Source organism: Schistocerca serialis, chromosome 1, assembly GCF_023864345.2.
Source record: "Schistocerca serialis cubense isolate TAMUIC-IGC-003099 chromosome 1, iqSchSeri2.2, whole genome shotgun sequence".
NCBI lineage: Eukaryota > Metazoa > Arthropoda > Insecta > Orthoptera > Acrididae > Schistocerca > Schistocerca serialis.
Genome location: NC_064638.1, coordinates 899,750,349 through 899,766,078, shown reverse-complemented (window position 1 = coordinate 899,766,078; position 15,730 = coordinate 899,750,349). Strand labels below are relative to the sequence as shown.

General features: G+C 39.3%; 1 protein-coding gene across 1 annotated transcript in view; it reads left to right on the top strand.

Moving 5' to 3' along the window:
• Nucleotides 1-15,730, top strand: part of LOC126444898 (uncharacterized) — a 697,169-nt gene that overhangs the window by 313,475 nt on the left and 367,964 nt on the right. Inside the window, exon 8 of the mRNA XM_050090969.1 lies at nt 6,173-6,295. Coding sequence (XP_049946926.1) covers nt 6,173-6,295 — 123 coding nt within the window. The remainder of the gene's footprint in view (nt 1-6,172; nt 6,296-15,730) is intronic.

The following is a 15,730-nucleotide window of genomic DNA, read 5'->3' as shown; positions in this document are numbered from 1 at the left end:
CACAAAGAATTTAATTTCACTTATAGTTTGTAATTATCTTTCCTTTTTTATGTCTCTGGTTGTGGTTGTAAAGTCCTCTTTCATTCAATCTGGTCTTTCATTGTTGGCAGTACATCATTACTGTTGTTGTAATTTACTTTGTGAGGCATCCCTCAGTCTTCTTTCTTCATTTGATTGGAAATCTATTCATATATAAATTGCCAATGACACAAATCACTCTCCCTTCTTATGCAACAGACAAAACTTCATTGTTAGTCAATTGATCTCAGCTGAGTCCCCATTTGTAATCTACCCCTCCCTCCATCATTTGTTGACTGTCACTGACTCTTTTAATGTAAGATTTACAATAAACTTTTTACTTATCTTTTTTTCATGTTGTTGGCTCCAGTTCTTCACGTCTAGGGGCTGATTGTTGAAGCTGAAATTCTCATATTTTGGGATCTCATGGTTCCAGTTGATGTGATGAATTCTGATGAATTACCTGCAATGTATTTTTTGTTTTAACAAAAATTTTATTCTCTCACATTTTTCTAAATTACACTGTCTTCCGAATTTTCACATTAACAAAGCCAAAATTACATTCTTATTCCAAAATATAAAAATATGTCCAATCACATCAGAGGCATACTCACAACTACTTCACTCTGCAGTAATAACAATATTCCAAAGGGTTTGCAAATTTTCTTGACAAATGAATTTCTATTAATTTATATTATTATTTTATGAATGAGTCCAGAAGTAAACATAATAAACAGTACTAAACTGTGTAATTAATAACAGAAATTTTAAGTGTGATAAATATTTTGTAATTTCAAATACCTTCAAAAAAAAAATAAATAAATAAATAAAATTAACTGTACATTCAGAGCTATTAAATGTAGATCATGACAAAGAAAATGAAGTAATTTATTTTTATGGATTTTAGCTTTAATTATAATACATCATGTACAAAATCATATGAATTTTTTTTAGGAAAACACCTGTTTAAAAAGTCGAAAATATTTCAGGTATCAACTACTTCCATTGAGGAAAAGTAATGCTAGAGGAGGGTGTCCCCTTACAAGCTGTAGATCCCTCACAATCACTCAACAGTTTAACAGATTTGGGAAACCTCTTTAGAATATTTGTGTTTGTTTTCATTTTTTGTATACTGATGGCCCAAAACATTATGATCACTACCACCTGCAAGACTGAATACCATGTGACATATGACATGGTAAGGAAAATATATCAGCTGAGTGAGATGAATGGGGACTCATCCTATTGAAGATATGGGCAGGAAATGTGGAGCAGGATAGGCACTGATCTGTGACAGATCTTATGTCCGAGTACAGTGCTGGAACAGGTGCAAGTGCTTCAGAGCACACTGTTCAGTGTGTATTATTGAATATGGGGTTCTGCAGCACAACACCCCTACATATTCTCATGTTCATCTAATGACATCATAAATTCAATAGCAGTGAGCATGGAACTGTTAAGATTGGACCATGAATTGCCGGTATGATGAATCACATTTCTTGTTACATTAAGTTGATGATTGTGTCCAGGTATACTACCATCTAGGTGAACAACTGATCAATATGTGCATCATGCCTGGGTTCTGGCTGGTAGGAGAAGTCTTTCATGGGACCTGTGGTAGTAATCGAAGGCAATATTCTAACATTCTAACGACTTAAAGTGTGAGTGTGGATTTGGGTTATATCGGCTTATTCCCCCCAAACCACCTTCCACTTCTTTACGAGGTGACTTATGTGGAATTTGCAGCCACTCTTCTGTACTGAATAGCTAGCTGCTGGAAACCTTCTTGACTTCTTCTCCATTTAATAATGCTGGGTTCAGGAATTCTTAGACTCTTTCTACTTATGAAATAAGTAGACATACAAACTTTACTTTTCATCAACTAATGATGTATTTGACCTTCATACACAATAAATATCTCACTTTCCACATGAATATGTAACTTCCTGCAAGTCACTTGTACAGTCAGACATTAGAAACAAATAAAGTTGCAATTAAAAGAAAGTTGGCTTGGATACTATGACTTTTCTTAACATGAATAATAAAAATTATTCTTGCCTCTAACAAGGTTGCGTCAAGAGTCCAAAAGAGTATTTTTTTCAACTGTTCTTGTTTTAATAACAATAGTCAATGACAATAAGCACAGAGCTGCATGTAAACACCATGATTAACATGCTGGATTTGCATTCAGGAGTATAATTGTTCAAATCTGTATCTTGCCATCCAGATTTATGTCTCACATCTTTTACCATGATCAGTGTAGGCAAATATCAGGATGGTTTGTTTGAAAGGGCATGGTCAGTTACCTTCCCCATCCTTAAAAGCACCCTGAGTGTGTGCTCCATCTCTAATGATCTTAATGTTGATGGAATGTTAAACTCTAATCTGCCTTCTCACCTTCAGTCTCCCAGTAGTTGTTCAAATTTGAGTAACTCATCATCATCATCATCATCATTTAAGACTGATTATGCCTTTCAGCGTTCAGTCTGGAGCATAGCCCCCCTTATACAGCTCCTCCATGATCCCCTATTCAGTGCTAACATTGGTGCCTCTTCTGATGTTAAACCTATTACTTCAAAATCATTCTTAACTGAATCCAGGTACCTTCTCCTTGGTCTGCCCCAACTCCTCTTACCCTCTACTGCTGAATCCATGAGTCTCTTGGGTAACACTGCTTCTCCCATGCGTGTAACATGACCCCACCATCTAAGCCTGTTCGCCCTGACTGCTACATCTATAGAGTTCATTCCCAGTTTTTCTTTGATTTCCTCATTGTGGACACCCTCCTGCCATTGTTCCCATCTACTAGTACCTGAAATCATCCTAGCTACTTTCATATCCGTAACCTTAACCTTGTTGATAAGGTAACCTGAATCCACTCAGCTTTCGCTCCCATACTACAAAGTTGGTCGAAAGATTGAACGGTGCACAGATAACTTAGTCTTGGTACTGACTCCCTTCTTGCAGAAGAGAGTAGATCGTAGCTGAGCACTCACTGCATTAGCTTTGCTACACCTCGCTTCCAGTTCCTTCACTATGTTGCCATCCTGTGAGAATATGCATCCTAAGTACTTGAAACCATCCACCTGTTCTAACTTTGTTCCTCCTATTTGGCACTCAATCCGTTTATATTTCTTTCCCACTGACATTACTTTCGTTTTGGAGATTCTAATCTTCATACCATAGTCCTTACATTTCTGATCTAGCTCTGAAATATTACTTTGCAAACTTTCAATCGAATCTGCCATCACAACTAAGTCATCCGCATATGCAAGACTGCGTATTTTGTGTTCACATATCTTAATCTCACCCAGCCACTCTATTGTTTTCAACATATGATCCATAAATAATATGAACAACAGTGGAGACAGGTTGCAGCCTTGTCTTACCTCTGAAACTACTCTGAACCATGAACTCAATTTACCGTCAACTCTAACTGCTGCCTGACTATCCATGTAAAGACCTTTAAATGCTTGCAAAAGTTTGCCTCCTATTCCATAATCTTGTAGAACAGACAATAACTTCCACCTAGGAACCCGGTCATATGCCTTTTCTAGATCTATAAAGCATAGATACAATTCCCTGTTCCACTCATAACACTTCTCCATTATTTGCCGTAAGCTAAAGATCTGGTCCTGACAGCCTCTAAGAGGCCTAAACCCACACTGACTTTCATGCAATTGGTCCTCAAGTAATACCCGCACTTTCCTTTCAACAATTCCTGTGAAGATTTTTCCCACAACGCTGATTAAAGAGATACCTCTGTAGTTGTTACAATCTTTTCTGTTTCCATGTTTAAAGATTGGTGTGATTACTGCTTTTGTCCAGTCTGATGGAACCTGTCCTGACTCCCAGGCCATTTCAATTATCCTGTGTAGCCATTTAAGATCTGACATTCCACTGTATTTGATGAGTTCTGACTTAATTTCATCCACCCCAGCCGCTTTCTTGCACTGCAATCTATTGACCATTTTTTCCACTTCCTCAAATGTGATCCTATTTCCATCATCATTCCTATCCCATTCTACCTTGAAATCTGAAACATTACTGATCGCATTTTCACCTACATTGAGCAACTCTTCAAAATATTCCCTCCATCTGCCCAAGGCATCCACAGGATTCACCAGCAGTTTTCCTGACCTGTCCAAAATACTTGTCATTTCCTTCTTACCTCCCTTTCGAAGACTGCTAATTACACTCCAGAATGGTTTTCCAGCAGCTTGACCCATAGTCTCCAACCTGTTTCCAAAGTCTTCCCATGATTTCTTCTTGGATGCTGCAATTATCTGTTTGGCTTTGTTTCTTTCTTCAACATAACTTTCTCTGTCTACCTGGGTTCTGGTATGTAGCCATTTTTGATACGCCTTCTTTTTCCTTTTACAGGCTGCCTTGACTGTATCATTCCACCAAGCTGTTTGCTTCATCCTACTTTTACACACTACTGTTCCAAGACATTCTTTTGCCACTTCTCGTACTGTGTCCCTGTACCTTGTCCATTCCTTTTCCAATGACTGTAATTGACTACACTCAACTAACTGGTACCTTCCTGAGATCACTGTTATGTACTTGTGCCTGATTTCCTTATCCTGAAGTTTCTCCACTCTTATCCTCCTACATATGGACCTGACCTCCTGCACTTTCGGCCTCACAGTCCCAATTTCACTGAAGATTAGATAATGATTAGTATCATCAAAGAATCCCCTGAATACACGTGTGTCCCTCACAGCCTTCCTGAATTCCTGATCTGTTATTATATAGTCAATGACAGATCTGGTTCCCCTGCCTTCCCAAGTATACCGATGAATGTTCTTATGTTTAAAAAAGGAGTTTGTGATTACTAAGCCCATACTGGCACAGAAATCCAAGAGTTGTTTCCTCTTCCTGTTGGCCTCCATATCCTCTCCAAATTTACCCATAACCTTTTCATACCCTTCTGTTCGATTTCCAATCCTGGCATTAAAATCACCCATGAGCAGAACACTGTCCTTGTCCTTTACTCTAACAACTACATCACTGAGTGCCTCATAAAAACTATCCATCTTATCTTGATCTGTCCTTTCACAATGCGAATATACTGACACAATCCTAATTTTCTTGCTAGACACTGTCAAATCTATCCACATCAGTCGTTCGTTTACATACCTTATTGCAACTACGCTGGGTTCCATTTCTTTCCTGATGTAAAGCCCTACACCCCATTGTGCTATTCCTGCTTTGACTCCTGACAGGTAGACCTTGTATTCTCCCACTACCTCTTCTTTCTCACCCCTTACCGAATGTCACTAACAGCTAAAACGTCCAGCCCCATCTTACTTGCAGCCTCTGCCAGCTCTACCTTCTTCCCAGAGTAGCCCCCATTGATATTAATAGCTCCCCATCTCATTACCATTTGTTTGCCAAGTCGTATCTTAGGAGTCCCTGGTTTGTCAATTAGAGCTGGGACTCCGTCACCTCCAAAGGTCCGAGGCATTTTGCTCTGATTGTTGCCAGCATCATATTTAAAGTACCAGGGAAGCAGGTTGCTAGGCTTACTTGCCCCGAGTCCCATTGGGTTTTACGCCTAACAGCTGAGGGACTAACCGGTGGATTTGGTTGTCTTTGCCGTATGAGCACAAAGGTGACCACGACTCAGAATATGTCCGAGATGCCCAGCCTTATTCCAAAGTAACTGGTATCCCGACTGTTGGGACCACTTACTTGGCCACTCATACGTTGCCCATGGTTCATGAACTAGGACATGACTACAGGAACCCACACCATGAACTTCAGTATCTTATTCAGAATATTTGTGTGTGCCTCCAGGTGTTTTATATAGTTCACATAACAATTGTGCATCGGATTTCTGATAATTTTTCAGTACTGTTAACAGAGTTCTTAATCATACTGTTGTGCATGTTAAGACATATTTGCAGTTTTACCATGACACATTTTCACCTATACAATCTTTTGGAATTAGAGAATATAATTTTAATATTGATCTTCACCTCTATGAAGAGTGGTGAGCAATTTATAGTTAGCAATGTCCAAATAGATAAGAAAAATTATAAATCTTTCTCTTTTCTCATTAGTAACATAATACGTTCTTACCATATAGTGGGAAGACTATACAGAGTGAAAATATTTCAATGATAGTACAGAAAGCTTTTGTTTACAGGAACTGGATTCACTGAAAGAAGAGCTTGACAAACTAAAGTCTGCTGATAAGTCAGATGAGGAAAATCAGGCTCTCTTAGAAGAAAACCAGAAACAGAAGGATGATAATGAGAGGCTACAGAAAGTAAGATATTTGTTTGATAATGGCATCTCATTCATTGTGCACTGACATGTGTTTAGCTTACAAAATGTAACAACAGAGTGTAGCAATGACTAGAACGATTTTAGATACTGTAACTTATTCTATATTTAAGTTTAGATATATGAGTATCTGAACAATAATATCTATATCTTTGTTAATTTTCACATGGCAGATATGACTAACATTGATACTTATCACTTAATTGGGTTTTATTTTGAAATTGTGTGTTACGAGTGGAGTAACCTGCCATGCTGTATCATCCACATTGTGAATTGGTTGTTCCATCATTTTGCTGTAGACATTTTATTAGTGGCACTATGTTAGCCCTCTAGTACAGTCAACCTCTATAGACATACAGCTAATCATTTACTTGTGTTTTATGGATATTTTCACATAAACTCCATAATTGTTCAAACTTGGGTAATTTGATCAGAGTATATGTGTCTGCCTGCAGTTGTTTTTGTCTGTTTCATATATCAACTATGTATTACATATTATTGTCTCATTAGATACAATTAAAAGACGTCTAAAGTTTTAGTAAAATAAATCAATGAATCGGTAGACTCAATTTTGAGTGATCTTCAGCTCCATAAAGAGGTGAAAGCAATTTATAGTTGGTAATCTACCAATAGATAATAAAAATAGTTAATTATCCCTTTTCATATAAACCCTTGAGCAGGCACACTGTTTTTCATAATATGATCAGGAGTGTGGTGCACTTTTTATACTTATATAGAATAGCTTTCCTTATGTTGCCAAGGTAATTCATGTATGATGAAAATCACAGCTTAATCTTAGTTTACTTAAACAATGAGGAAATAAACTTATTTAATATAAGCTAAACTACTGATTTATTAAACAATAATGAAATAAATTTTCACTAAAAAACTCTGTTGCCAAGGACAGGTCTTACAGAGACAATAATGCAGAGACACTCAAAGCATTAAGCAGTGCAGATGCATCAGATCCCAGCCAGCTGCTTATTTGATCATTAATTATCTTGAAGACAACTGCCTCAAAGTGGGATTATGTTGCCAGTTTGTAATCGGGGCATTTTAATTTGCACAGATCGTAATTTTTTCTTACACAGCTTGCTTTGTATTTTATATTACTGCTGCTCTTGGATGTACAAGAACACAGTTACACAGTTTATCACTCTGTTACCTGTTGCAATAATGAAGGAATAGGTATGGGTTTGCAGTTCTGAAACAACAGTGGAACTGTGCACAATTTTTTTTTTTTTTTTTTTTTTTTTTTGCGCACTTTATACACAGGTGCATATCAGTGCACACTCCGCTGCAGAGTGAAAATCTCATTCTGGAAACATCCCCCAGGCTGTGGCTAAGCCATGTCTCCGCAATATCCTTTCTTTCAGGAGTGCTAGTTCTGCAAGGTTCGCAGGAGAGCTTCTGTAAAGTTTGGAAGGTAGGAGACGAGATACTGGCAGAAGTAAAGCTGTGAGACCGGGCGTGAGTCATGCTTCAGTAGCTCAGATGGTAGAGCACTTGCCCGCGAAAGGCAAAGGTCCCGAGTTCGAGTCTCGGTCGGGCACACAGTTTTAATCTGCCAGGAAGTTTCATATCAGTGCACACTCCGCTGCAGAGTGAAAATCTCATTCTGGAAACATCCCCCAGGCTGTGGCTAAGCCATGTCTCCGCAATATCCTTTCTTTCAGGAGTGCTAGTTCTGCAAGGTTCGCAGGAGAGCTTCTGTAAAGTTTGGAAGGTAGGAGACGAGATACTGGCAGAAGTAAAGCTGTGAGACCGGGCGTGAGTCGTGCTTCGGTAGCTCAGATGGTAGAGCACTTGCCCGCGAAAGGCAAAGGTCCCAAGTTCGAGTCTCGGTCGGGCACACAGTTTTAATCTGCCAGGAAGTTTCATATCAGCGCACACTCCGCTGCAGAGTGAAAATCTCATTCTGGAAACGTCCCCCAGGCTGTGGCTAAGCCATGTCTCCGCAATATCCTTTCTTTCAGGAGTGCTAGTTCTGCAAGGTTCGCAGGAGAGCTTCTGTAAAGTTTGGAAGGTAGGAGACGAGATACTGGCAGAAGTAAAGCTGTGAGACCGGGCGTGAGTTGTGCTTCGGTAGCTCAGATGGTAGAGCACTTGCCCGCGAAAGGCAAAGGTCCCGAGTTCGAGTCTCGGTCAGGCACACAGTTTTAATCTGCCAGGAAGTTTCATATCAGCGCACACTCCGCTGCAGAGTGAAAATCTCATTCTGAAATCATCCCCCAGGCTGTGGCTAAGCCATGTCTCCGCAATATCCTTTCTTTCAGGAGTGCTAGTTCTGCAAGGTTCGCAGGAGAGCTTCTGTAAAGTTTGGAAGGTAGGAGATGAGATACTGGCAGAAGTAAAGCTGTGAGACCGGGCGTGAGTCGTGCTTCGGTAGCTCAGATGGTAGAGCACTTGCCCGCGTAAGGCAAAGGTCCCGAGTTCGAGTCTCGGTCGGGCACACAGTTTTAATCTGCCAGGAAGTTTCATGTTAGCAGCATCTAGGAGCACTTCAATAGAGGCAATAGGTGACAAAGAGTTACAAGATTTTTGAGCTTCCTTTTGAGTAGCCAGATAATCAACATCTGTGAAGAGACCACTTACTGTAATATGACCAGTTTGAACTTGCAGATAAGCTTTCCTGGACAGATGTATTACTTCATATGCTGTAATATGTTTCTGAGCATCTAACATACTGTCTTGCCAGCTCACTGCAATAGGCCTTAAATGGTCCCATGTAAGAGTTATTGAGGGGCTGGAGATTGTGTGTTGAGTGGGGTTGCAATGAAATGATCCAAATGTGGTTCATCTGGGCCTTATCAACCACTTCAGTGTTTTGAACATGGCCATAATGTCAATCTAAAACAAAGGGAATTGGTAAATCTTCAGTTGGCTCAACCATCATGATGAAGTGGTTGAACTACCCAATAAACAGATTAATTTCTACCCAAACAGAATGGTGGGCTCATTCAATACTTTCTGGAAGAGTACATTTCACCAACTGGTCCAACACACTAGTTCTGGGAAAACAACATAAGGAGGAATAAAATGTCTTGATACAACCATGCAAACTATGAATACCATTGTTGAACCTCTTTCAGTAGATGTAAGGGCTGGAATTTGGCAGTTTCCTTTTCTGCCAATTGCTTGTAGTGTTTTACTCTGCACAATACTCAAACCTGTCTCATCAACATTATATATGCAATCCAGTGGGTTGTGGTTTTTATTATAAGTCTCTTCTGATTGCTCATAAAAAGCTGTATCATTTTCTATGTTGAAATCAATGCTCTTGAGAAAGAAGTGCTGCAGGGCTTCCTAATCAATAAGTGAGATGAATGGCGATTCAGAAAAAGATCTGTTCAAATCCGATAGTTGCATTAGTGGTGAAAAGTGCATTAATGCTATTGCTCTCTGCTAAAACAAATGCCATTCATTTCAAATTGGATAAAGTATAACCAAAACATTTTTGATCCATAGTCAACAAGTAAGAAATAAGCTCTTCTTCCAGACATGATCCTAAAACAGAAGGCCTACCTAGCTTAGAACTGGCAGCAGCAGTTGGAGTAGGATCTGTTCTCTTACTTGAGGTCTCTCAATTAGATCATATACTTTTATGGCCTTTATAATTTCCACTTTGTTTGCCCACACAGCAGTGATGGTTTCAGCCATCTTCAGAAGGTCTTGTCTTTTTGCTCTTGGCTTGGTATTTAGGCTTGTTATGTAGCATTCTGAAAAACAAATCTTGAGTATGGGGTAACCCATAATTAGACTCATCATGGTAACCCATATTTGGATCACACTGTGGTTCTTGAAAAATGGCCCTAAGAGCCATTAAAAAATACAGACAGAACAATGAAAACTGGGAAACAGATACTTTCACATATCAGTAATACAGTTCTTTGAATGAATAGCATGTGGAGCTAAAACAGATCCTAAAGAAAATGGTACCTGTCAATAGAGTGCAGTCCACAACATTGAGACTTTCATGCACAAAATCTGACTGTAAAGAAACAATACATGTTTGCACAACCAGTTGTCATCTGGTTATACATGCCACAGTCAGTTGCCAGCACTTTCTGGCATTACCAGGCCTCCTAGCCCGTATTTAGACCACTGCCCATATTTGGACCATCTCCTCTACATCAAAACATTCCTGCCAAATAAGATTTTTGACAACGGCCATGAGTGAATTGCATGGAACAGCTAACACCGTAACACAGTGTGACCAAGAGTGAAGTAACATTTTGTAACTCAGAAATTCACACATTGCAAATTTAACCATGTGTAGCAACCCATGTTTGGTGCAAGGCAAGTTAGGAAATGCTGACAGGGCAAGTAATATGACAAACACCCTCCCAACAGTACTATGTCAGAAGTGTAGCTTTAAGAATGTAAATGACTGAGCTTAGGGGTTCAAGGCATTCAGCCATGATGCCATTGTAACTGCATCTTGAAATGGAAAGAACAACAGGCTTTTGAGTTTCAGAGGAATCATGACTAACACTTGATTATAGCAATTTGAGGGCAAACTGCCCTCTGATTGACTCATCAAGTTCCATAAAGCACACCATACCTGTGGTGTAGTGGTAGATACAGGACTTAGGAAACTTCACTGACGTGGGGAGCTCGTGTATGGCCAGCCTCTGGTCTCTGAGGGATATCAGCTAATGGACTGCAAGGTATCTGTTCAGCTAGGGGAGGCACACCCTTGTGGCTTCCTGGTCACCTACATGTCATTGGTCACCATCCTGGTCTACCCAAGGGGAGAGGTTACGGGAGGCTGGGGGATTGTGAGCAGGGCATTGATGCATCAGGCCATTGGTGGCAGCTATCATAACTAAGTGCATGATATGGGGCCACAAGCATCCTCAGGGATGGATATCCGGTGAAACCCCAAAGGGCCTGAGTAGACCACACTTGTTCTTCACCCAGTGGTGACCCACATGGTGCTACATCAGCTACCACCTGTGACCCAGGACAACAGACATCATAATGAATTCTGCAATTGGCTGCATTTGCACACACAGTGCCACACTGATGCTGGATGGAGTGCAGTACAAGTCTGCTGAAATAAACGACTGTCAATACTGCTACTGTTTCACCACATAGCCCAGTGTAAATCTACCATCTCTCACACAATTTCTCTCACCCATCCTGATTCATAGCAGTGTGGAATAGGCTGGGTCATTACAGTTGGTGTCAGTAAGTGACTGATACACTTCTTGATATGTATTGAGAAGTGTTCATCCAATGTCCAAATGCTATGGTTTGCTGAGAGAAGAGAGTTTTGAGTATCTCTTGACATCCGAATTCTGTAGTTTTGATGTTAGGTAGTAAGACTACATACTTTAGTAATTGTGTATGAGCATTGGTACTTCACACACCTCCAGTTCAGCAATATCAGCTCAGCAGAGTATGGTGCAGTGAGTCTAACTTTGTTTCTGTTTGATTTAGTATCTGTTCTCAGTTATTAGATCTAATTTGTGAAAACTAGATAGATTATGTGTAAGGCTACATTTGTGACCCACATGAACCTGGGGGTATCACTGTTTAAGGGTAACGGTATACCTGATAGCTAGTACCAGCAAGGTATTAGTTTTGTAGTCTTGCAGGGCATGAATGTTTTACATGTAGACATGTTGGTCATTTGGCTAGTAACTGTTCAAAATGCAGATAGGCCAGGATATGTTGGCAAAAATAATTTACAAGCTTTTGTGAATACTGAGTGCATTAGTTTGTTATTTGTGTTTCTGGTATTAATTATGGTAAGAGGCAAAGTACACAAAATAGTAAAAACACATGCTGCCAGTAGTACAGAGTGTGTTTCTGCTATAACAGAGCAGGGGCATGAGGAACTCCTTGATAGATTTGAGACTTTGGAAGATGTTCAGGTTCAATCATAGTCTGAATTAGAGAAAAAAAGATCAGAGTCGAGAGCAACTTCTTCTTTTGATGCATCTGTAGATGTACTTATCAGTTGCTTTTCAATGGAAGATATGTCAATGTTCATTAATGATGTTATAGATACTTCTGCAATGAGCAGTTGATCAGATGAAGTAACACTTTTTGTAGCTAACTTGCTTTTAACAGGGGAAGCAAAACACATATTTATTGAATGACACCCTTAGTTACCAATAACAAAATAGCATAACCCAGTGTTACCAAAACCAAAACAGCACATGCTTTTTTCATGAGAAGCTCAGTAATTTGTTTATGAAAAATAGTGGGTTAGTGGAAATTTTTTCAAACAGTATTTGCAAAGTCAATGTTCAGACATATATTTCAGATGTTGTGAAGACTTCATGTTATAATCTTACTAATATACAGAGTAAAAATTTTTAAACTGATAACCTCTGGGAGGTTACATGGGACACCAAAACAAACATTTTTCTCTGATGTCATAACTACTTGTGAGCTTTTTTAATCCAGTAGAGGGCATAATCACTCTCAACACTAGTGCTGTTGTGCACATCATGGGAACAAATTGGACAGATGGAATGAACATCATTCATAAGAAATTGTTAATTCATTTCACTTACTGCATGTGCACAACCTGGAGCCAGATGATTATCCAGTCAGAATGCAGTTTCTGCAATGGTACATCAAATAGTATCAGGTGCATCCTATACTTCCGTCCTCTGTGTTGATTACTGATGGAGCAATGTTCGGGCATGTTTTAAGTGAGGTTAATCTACTTGCCACATTTACTTGTGCTCATCAAGTGAAGTTCTACTTGAATGTGTGGGGAGGAATAGTTGGCCAGTGCATTGCCTGAGTTGATGGATGGTGTGCCACTCATTTCAAGACAGCACATGTGGTTCCAGCATGATGGGGTGCCAGTACAAGTGGATTGGCAATGGTGGTTCTCTAACATGGCCTATCCAGTCCCCTGATTTGACCCTTCTGGACATTTTTGAATGAGAAGAGATGTGCAGCCTTGTTTATAAAACCCCTGTTGAACCCAAAGGGGATCTGGTTACCCAGTTAATAGCATCACCAGTAAGAACTAAGGAACCTCCTGCAGCCTTTAGCTGTGTCAGGTAGAACATGACCCACTGGTGTAGCCTCTGTTTACAAGTCAATGGAGGTATTTTTGAATCTCTGTTGTAACTGAAGTAACTGTGTTGTGTTAATGTTTTTGTCTCCTGGTAATAAAGGATTAAAACCTGTTTCTATCATTTGTTATCCTCACAGGAAAATCACATCGGAAGAAATGCCCATAAACGGCAAAGGTCCCAAGTTCAAGTCTCAGTCCAGCACACAGTTTTAATCTGCCAGGAGGTTTCATATCAGTGCACATTCCACTGCAGAGTGTAAATTTCATTCTTAAAACATTCTCCAGGCTGTGGCAAAGCCATGTTTCTGCAGTATCCTTTCATCCAGGAGTGCAAGTTCTGCAGGGTTCGCAGGAGAGCTTCTGTGAATTTTGGAAGGTAGGAAATGAGGTACTGGTGGAATTAAAGCTGTGAGGATGTGTAGTAAGTCATGCTTGGATAGCTCAGATGGTAGAGCACTTGCCCGTGAATGGTAAAGGTCATGAGTTCAAGTCTCGGTCCGGCACACAGTTTTAATCTGACAGGAAGCCTCCATGTTTTCACTGTCCCATGCAGTTTCCTGGAGTTTGTAAGTTTAATTAGCTTTCCTACAGAGAAAACTCTCTCCACCAGTTCAATAAATCAACACAGAAAAGTATGACATTAGAGAAAAATATTTGTTTTGGTATCCATTCCGACTGCCAAGTTTGTTGGTTTAAATAATCTTCACTCTGTATATCTGTAAGTTTCAGATTCTTAATTATCTTACTTTATGAGTAATGAAATGGATATTTTGAAAATGTGGAAGGATAACTAAAGGGTTGCATTATGTAATAAGTTGCAGCCTAATAATGGAGATACCCAAAGAAAAGTAAAATGTTCCTAATAAATCAACTGCCAACATTATAAATACTCTCCTCCTAAGTGAATACCACAGGAAATGTGTTTCAATTGGGCTGCCACAAGTTTTCAGTGGATAGCCAAATATATGCTTGATCCAAAGGGGTTTTCAGATAAAAGAATTTGGTGCAAACTGCTGGAAATGATGAATGGGAGGTGGGAAATTTATATTTATTGTAAATAGTTTTTATTGAACTGTATGTAATTCAAGCAGCCAAAAGCACACTTCTGGTGAAAGTAATCCCAGTTTCTAAACTGTCTTTTTGTTTGTGAAGTGCAAGTAAAATCTTTAGTAATATCTGTAAAATATGGATATGAAAACTGAAATGCTTGCTAAAAATCAGAATGAATGGATGACTTAACATTTCTAATAAAGACCAGTATTTACCAAACAAATTGTAAAGAACATTTATGTAAAAGTCTGTATTATGTATTTTCATGTACTTATGTACTGTGTGTATTGTATGTAATTGTCATGTGTACGAGGTCTGTTAAAAAAATTCTGGAACATTGTTAATTTCTTGCCAATGATGTATTGGATCAAAATGTAGTTGGTACTCCTGTGCACACCTGTATTTAATGTGTAACTGCCAGAGGTTTCATTGTTGTATGTTTGTTGGTTATTGTTCGGTGTTGTAATGAATAGAATGTTGTGTCTCATAGTTCTCGAATTTCAAGTTGGCAAAGTTAGAGGAGCAATGTGTCTGCATAAAATTTTGTGTGAAACTCAAGGAAACCTTCACAGAAACACACCAAATGATGTAGAAGGCCTACAGTGATGAGTGCTTAAGCCAAACTTGGTGTTATGAATATTCACATGGTTTAAAAATGGCCAGATGGAAGTTAAAGATGACTCTTATTCAGGATGCCCTTCAAATCTACTGACAATGCTCACGTCATAAATGTCAACAAAACTGTGCATACCAGTTGAAGACTGACTGTCCAGCAGAATGCAGAAGAATGTAACATTTCACTTGGAGCATGTCATGAAATCTTGACACATCATATTGGAATGCATTGTGTTACCACCAAGTTCATCCGACAGCTCGTGAGTCAAGACGAGAAAGACCTTCACCTTGAAATTTACAAAGAGCTTTGGGATAGGACAAATGAGAATGTGGTTTGCTTTAGGAATATCTTAACTGGTGATGAGATGTAGGTCTGTGGTTATGATGTTTAGAGCAAGGTTCATTCTTCAGAATGGGTCAGGAAAGTTACTCCAAGATGGAAAAAAGCTCGTCAGGTCAGGTCACGTCAAATGTCAAAGCCATGCTGATAGTTTTCTCTCACTTTCAGGATAGTTCAAAATGATTTCATGCCACAGGAGCAAACTGTTTTTCTGAGATAATTCATGGTTCTTGCAGTATGATAATGCACCTGCACATTCATCCCTTTTGGTGCATGACTATTGCACAAAAAATGACATTGCTCTGCTGCTCATCCTTGGTATGCTCCAGACCTGGTCCCTTTTTTTATTTCCAAAGTTGAAAACC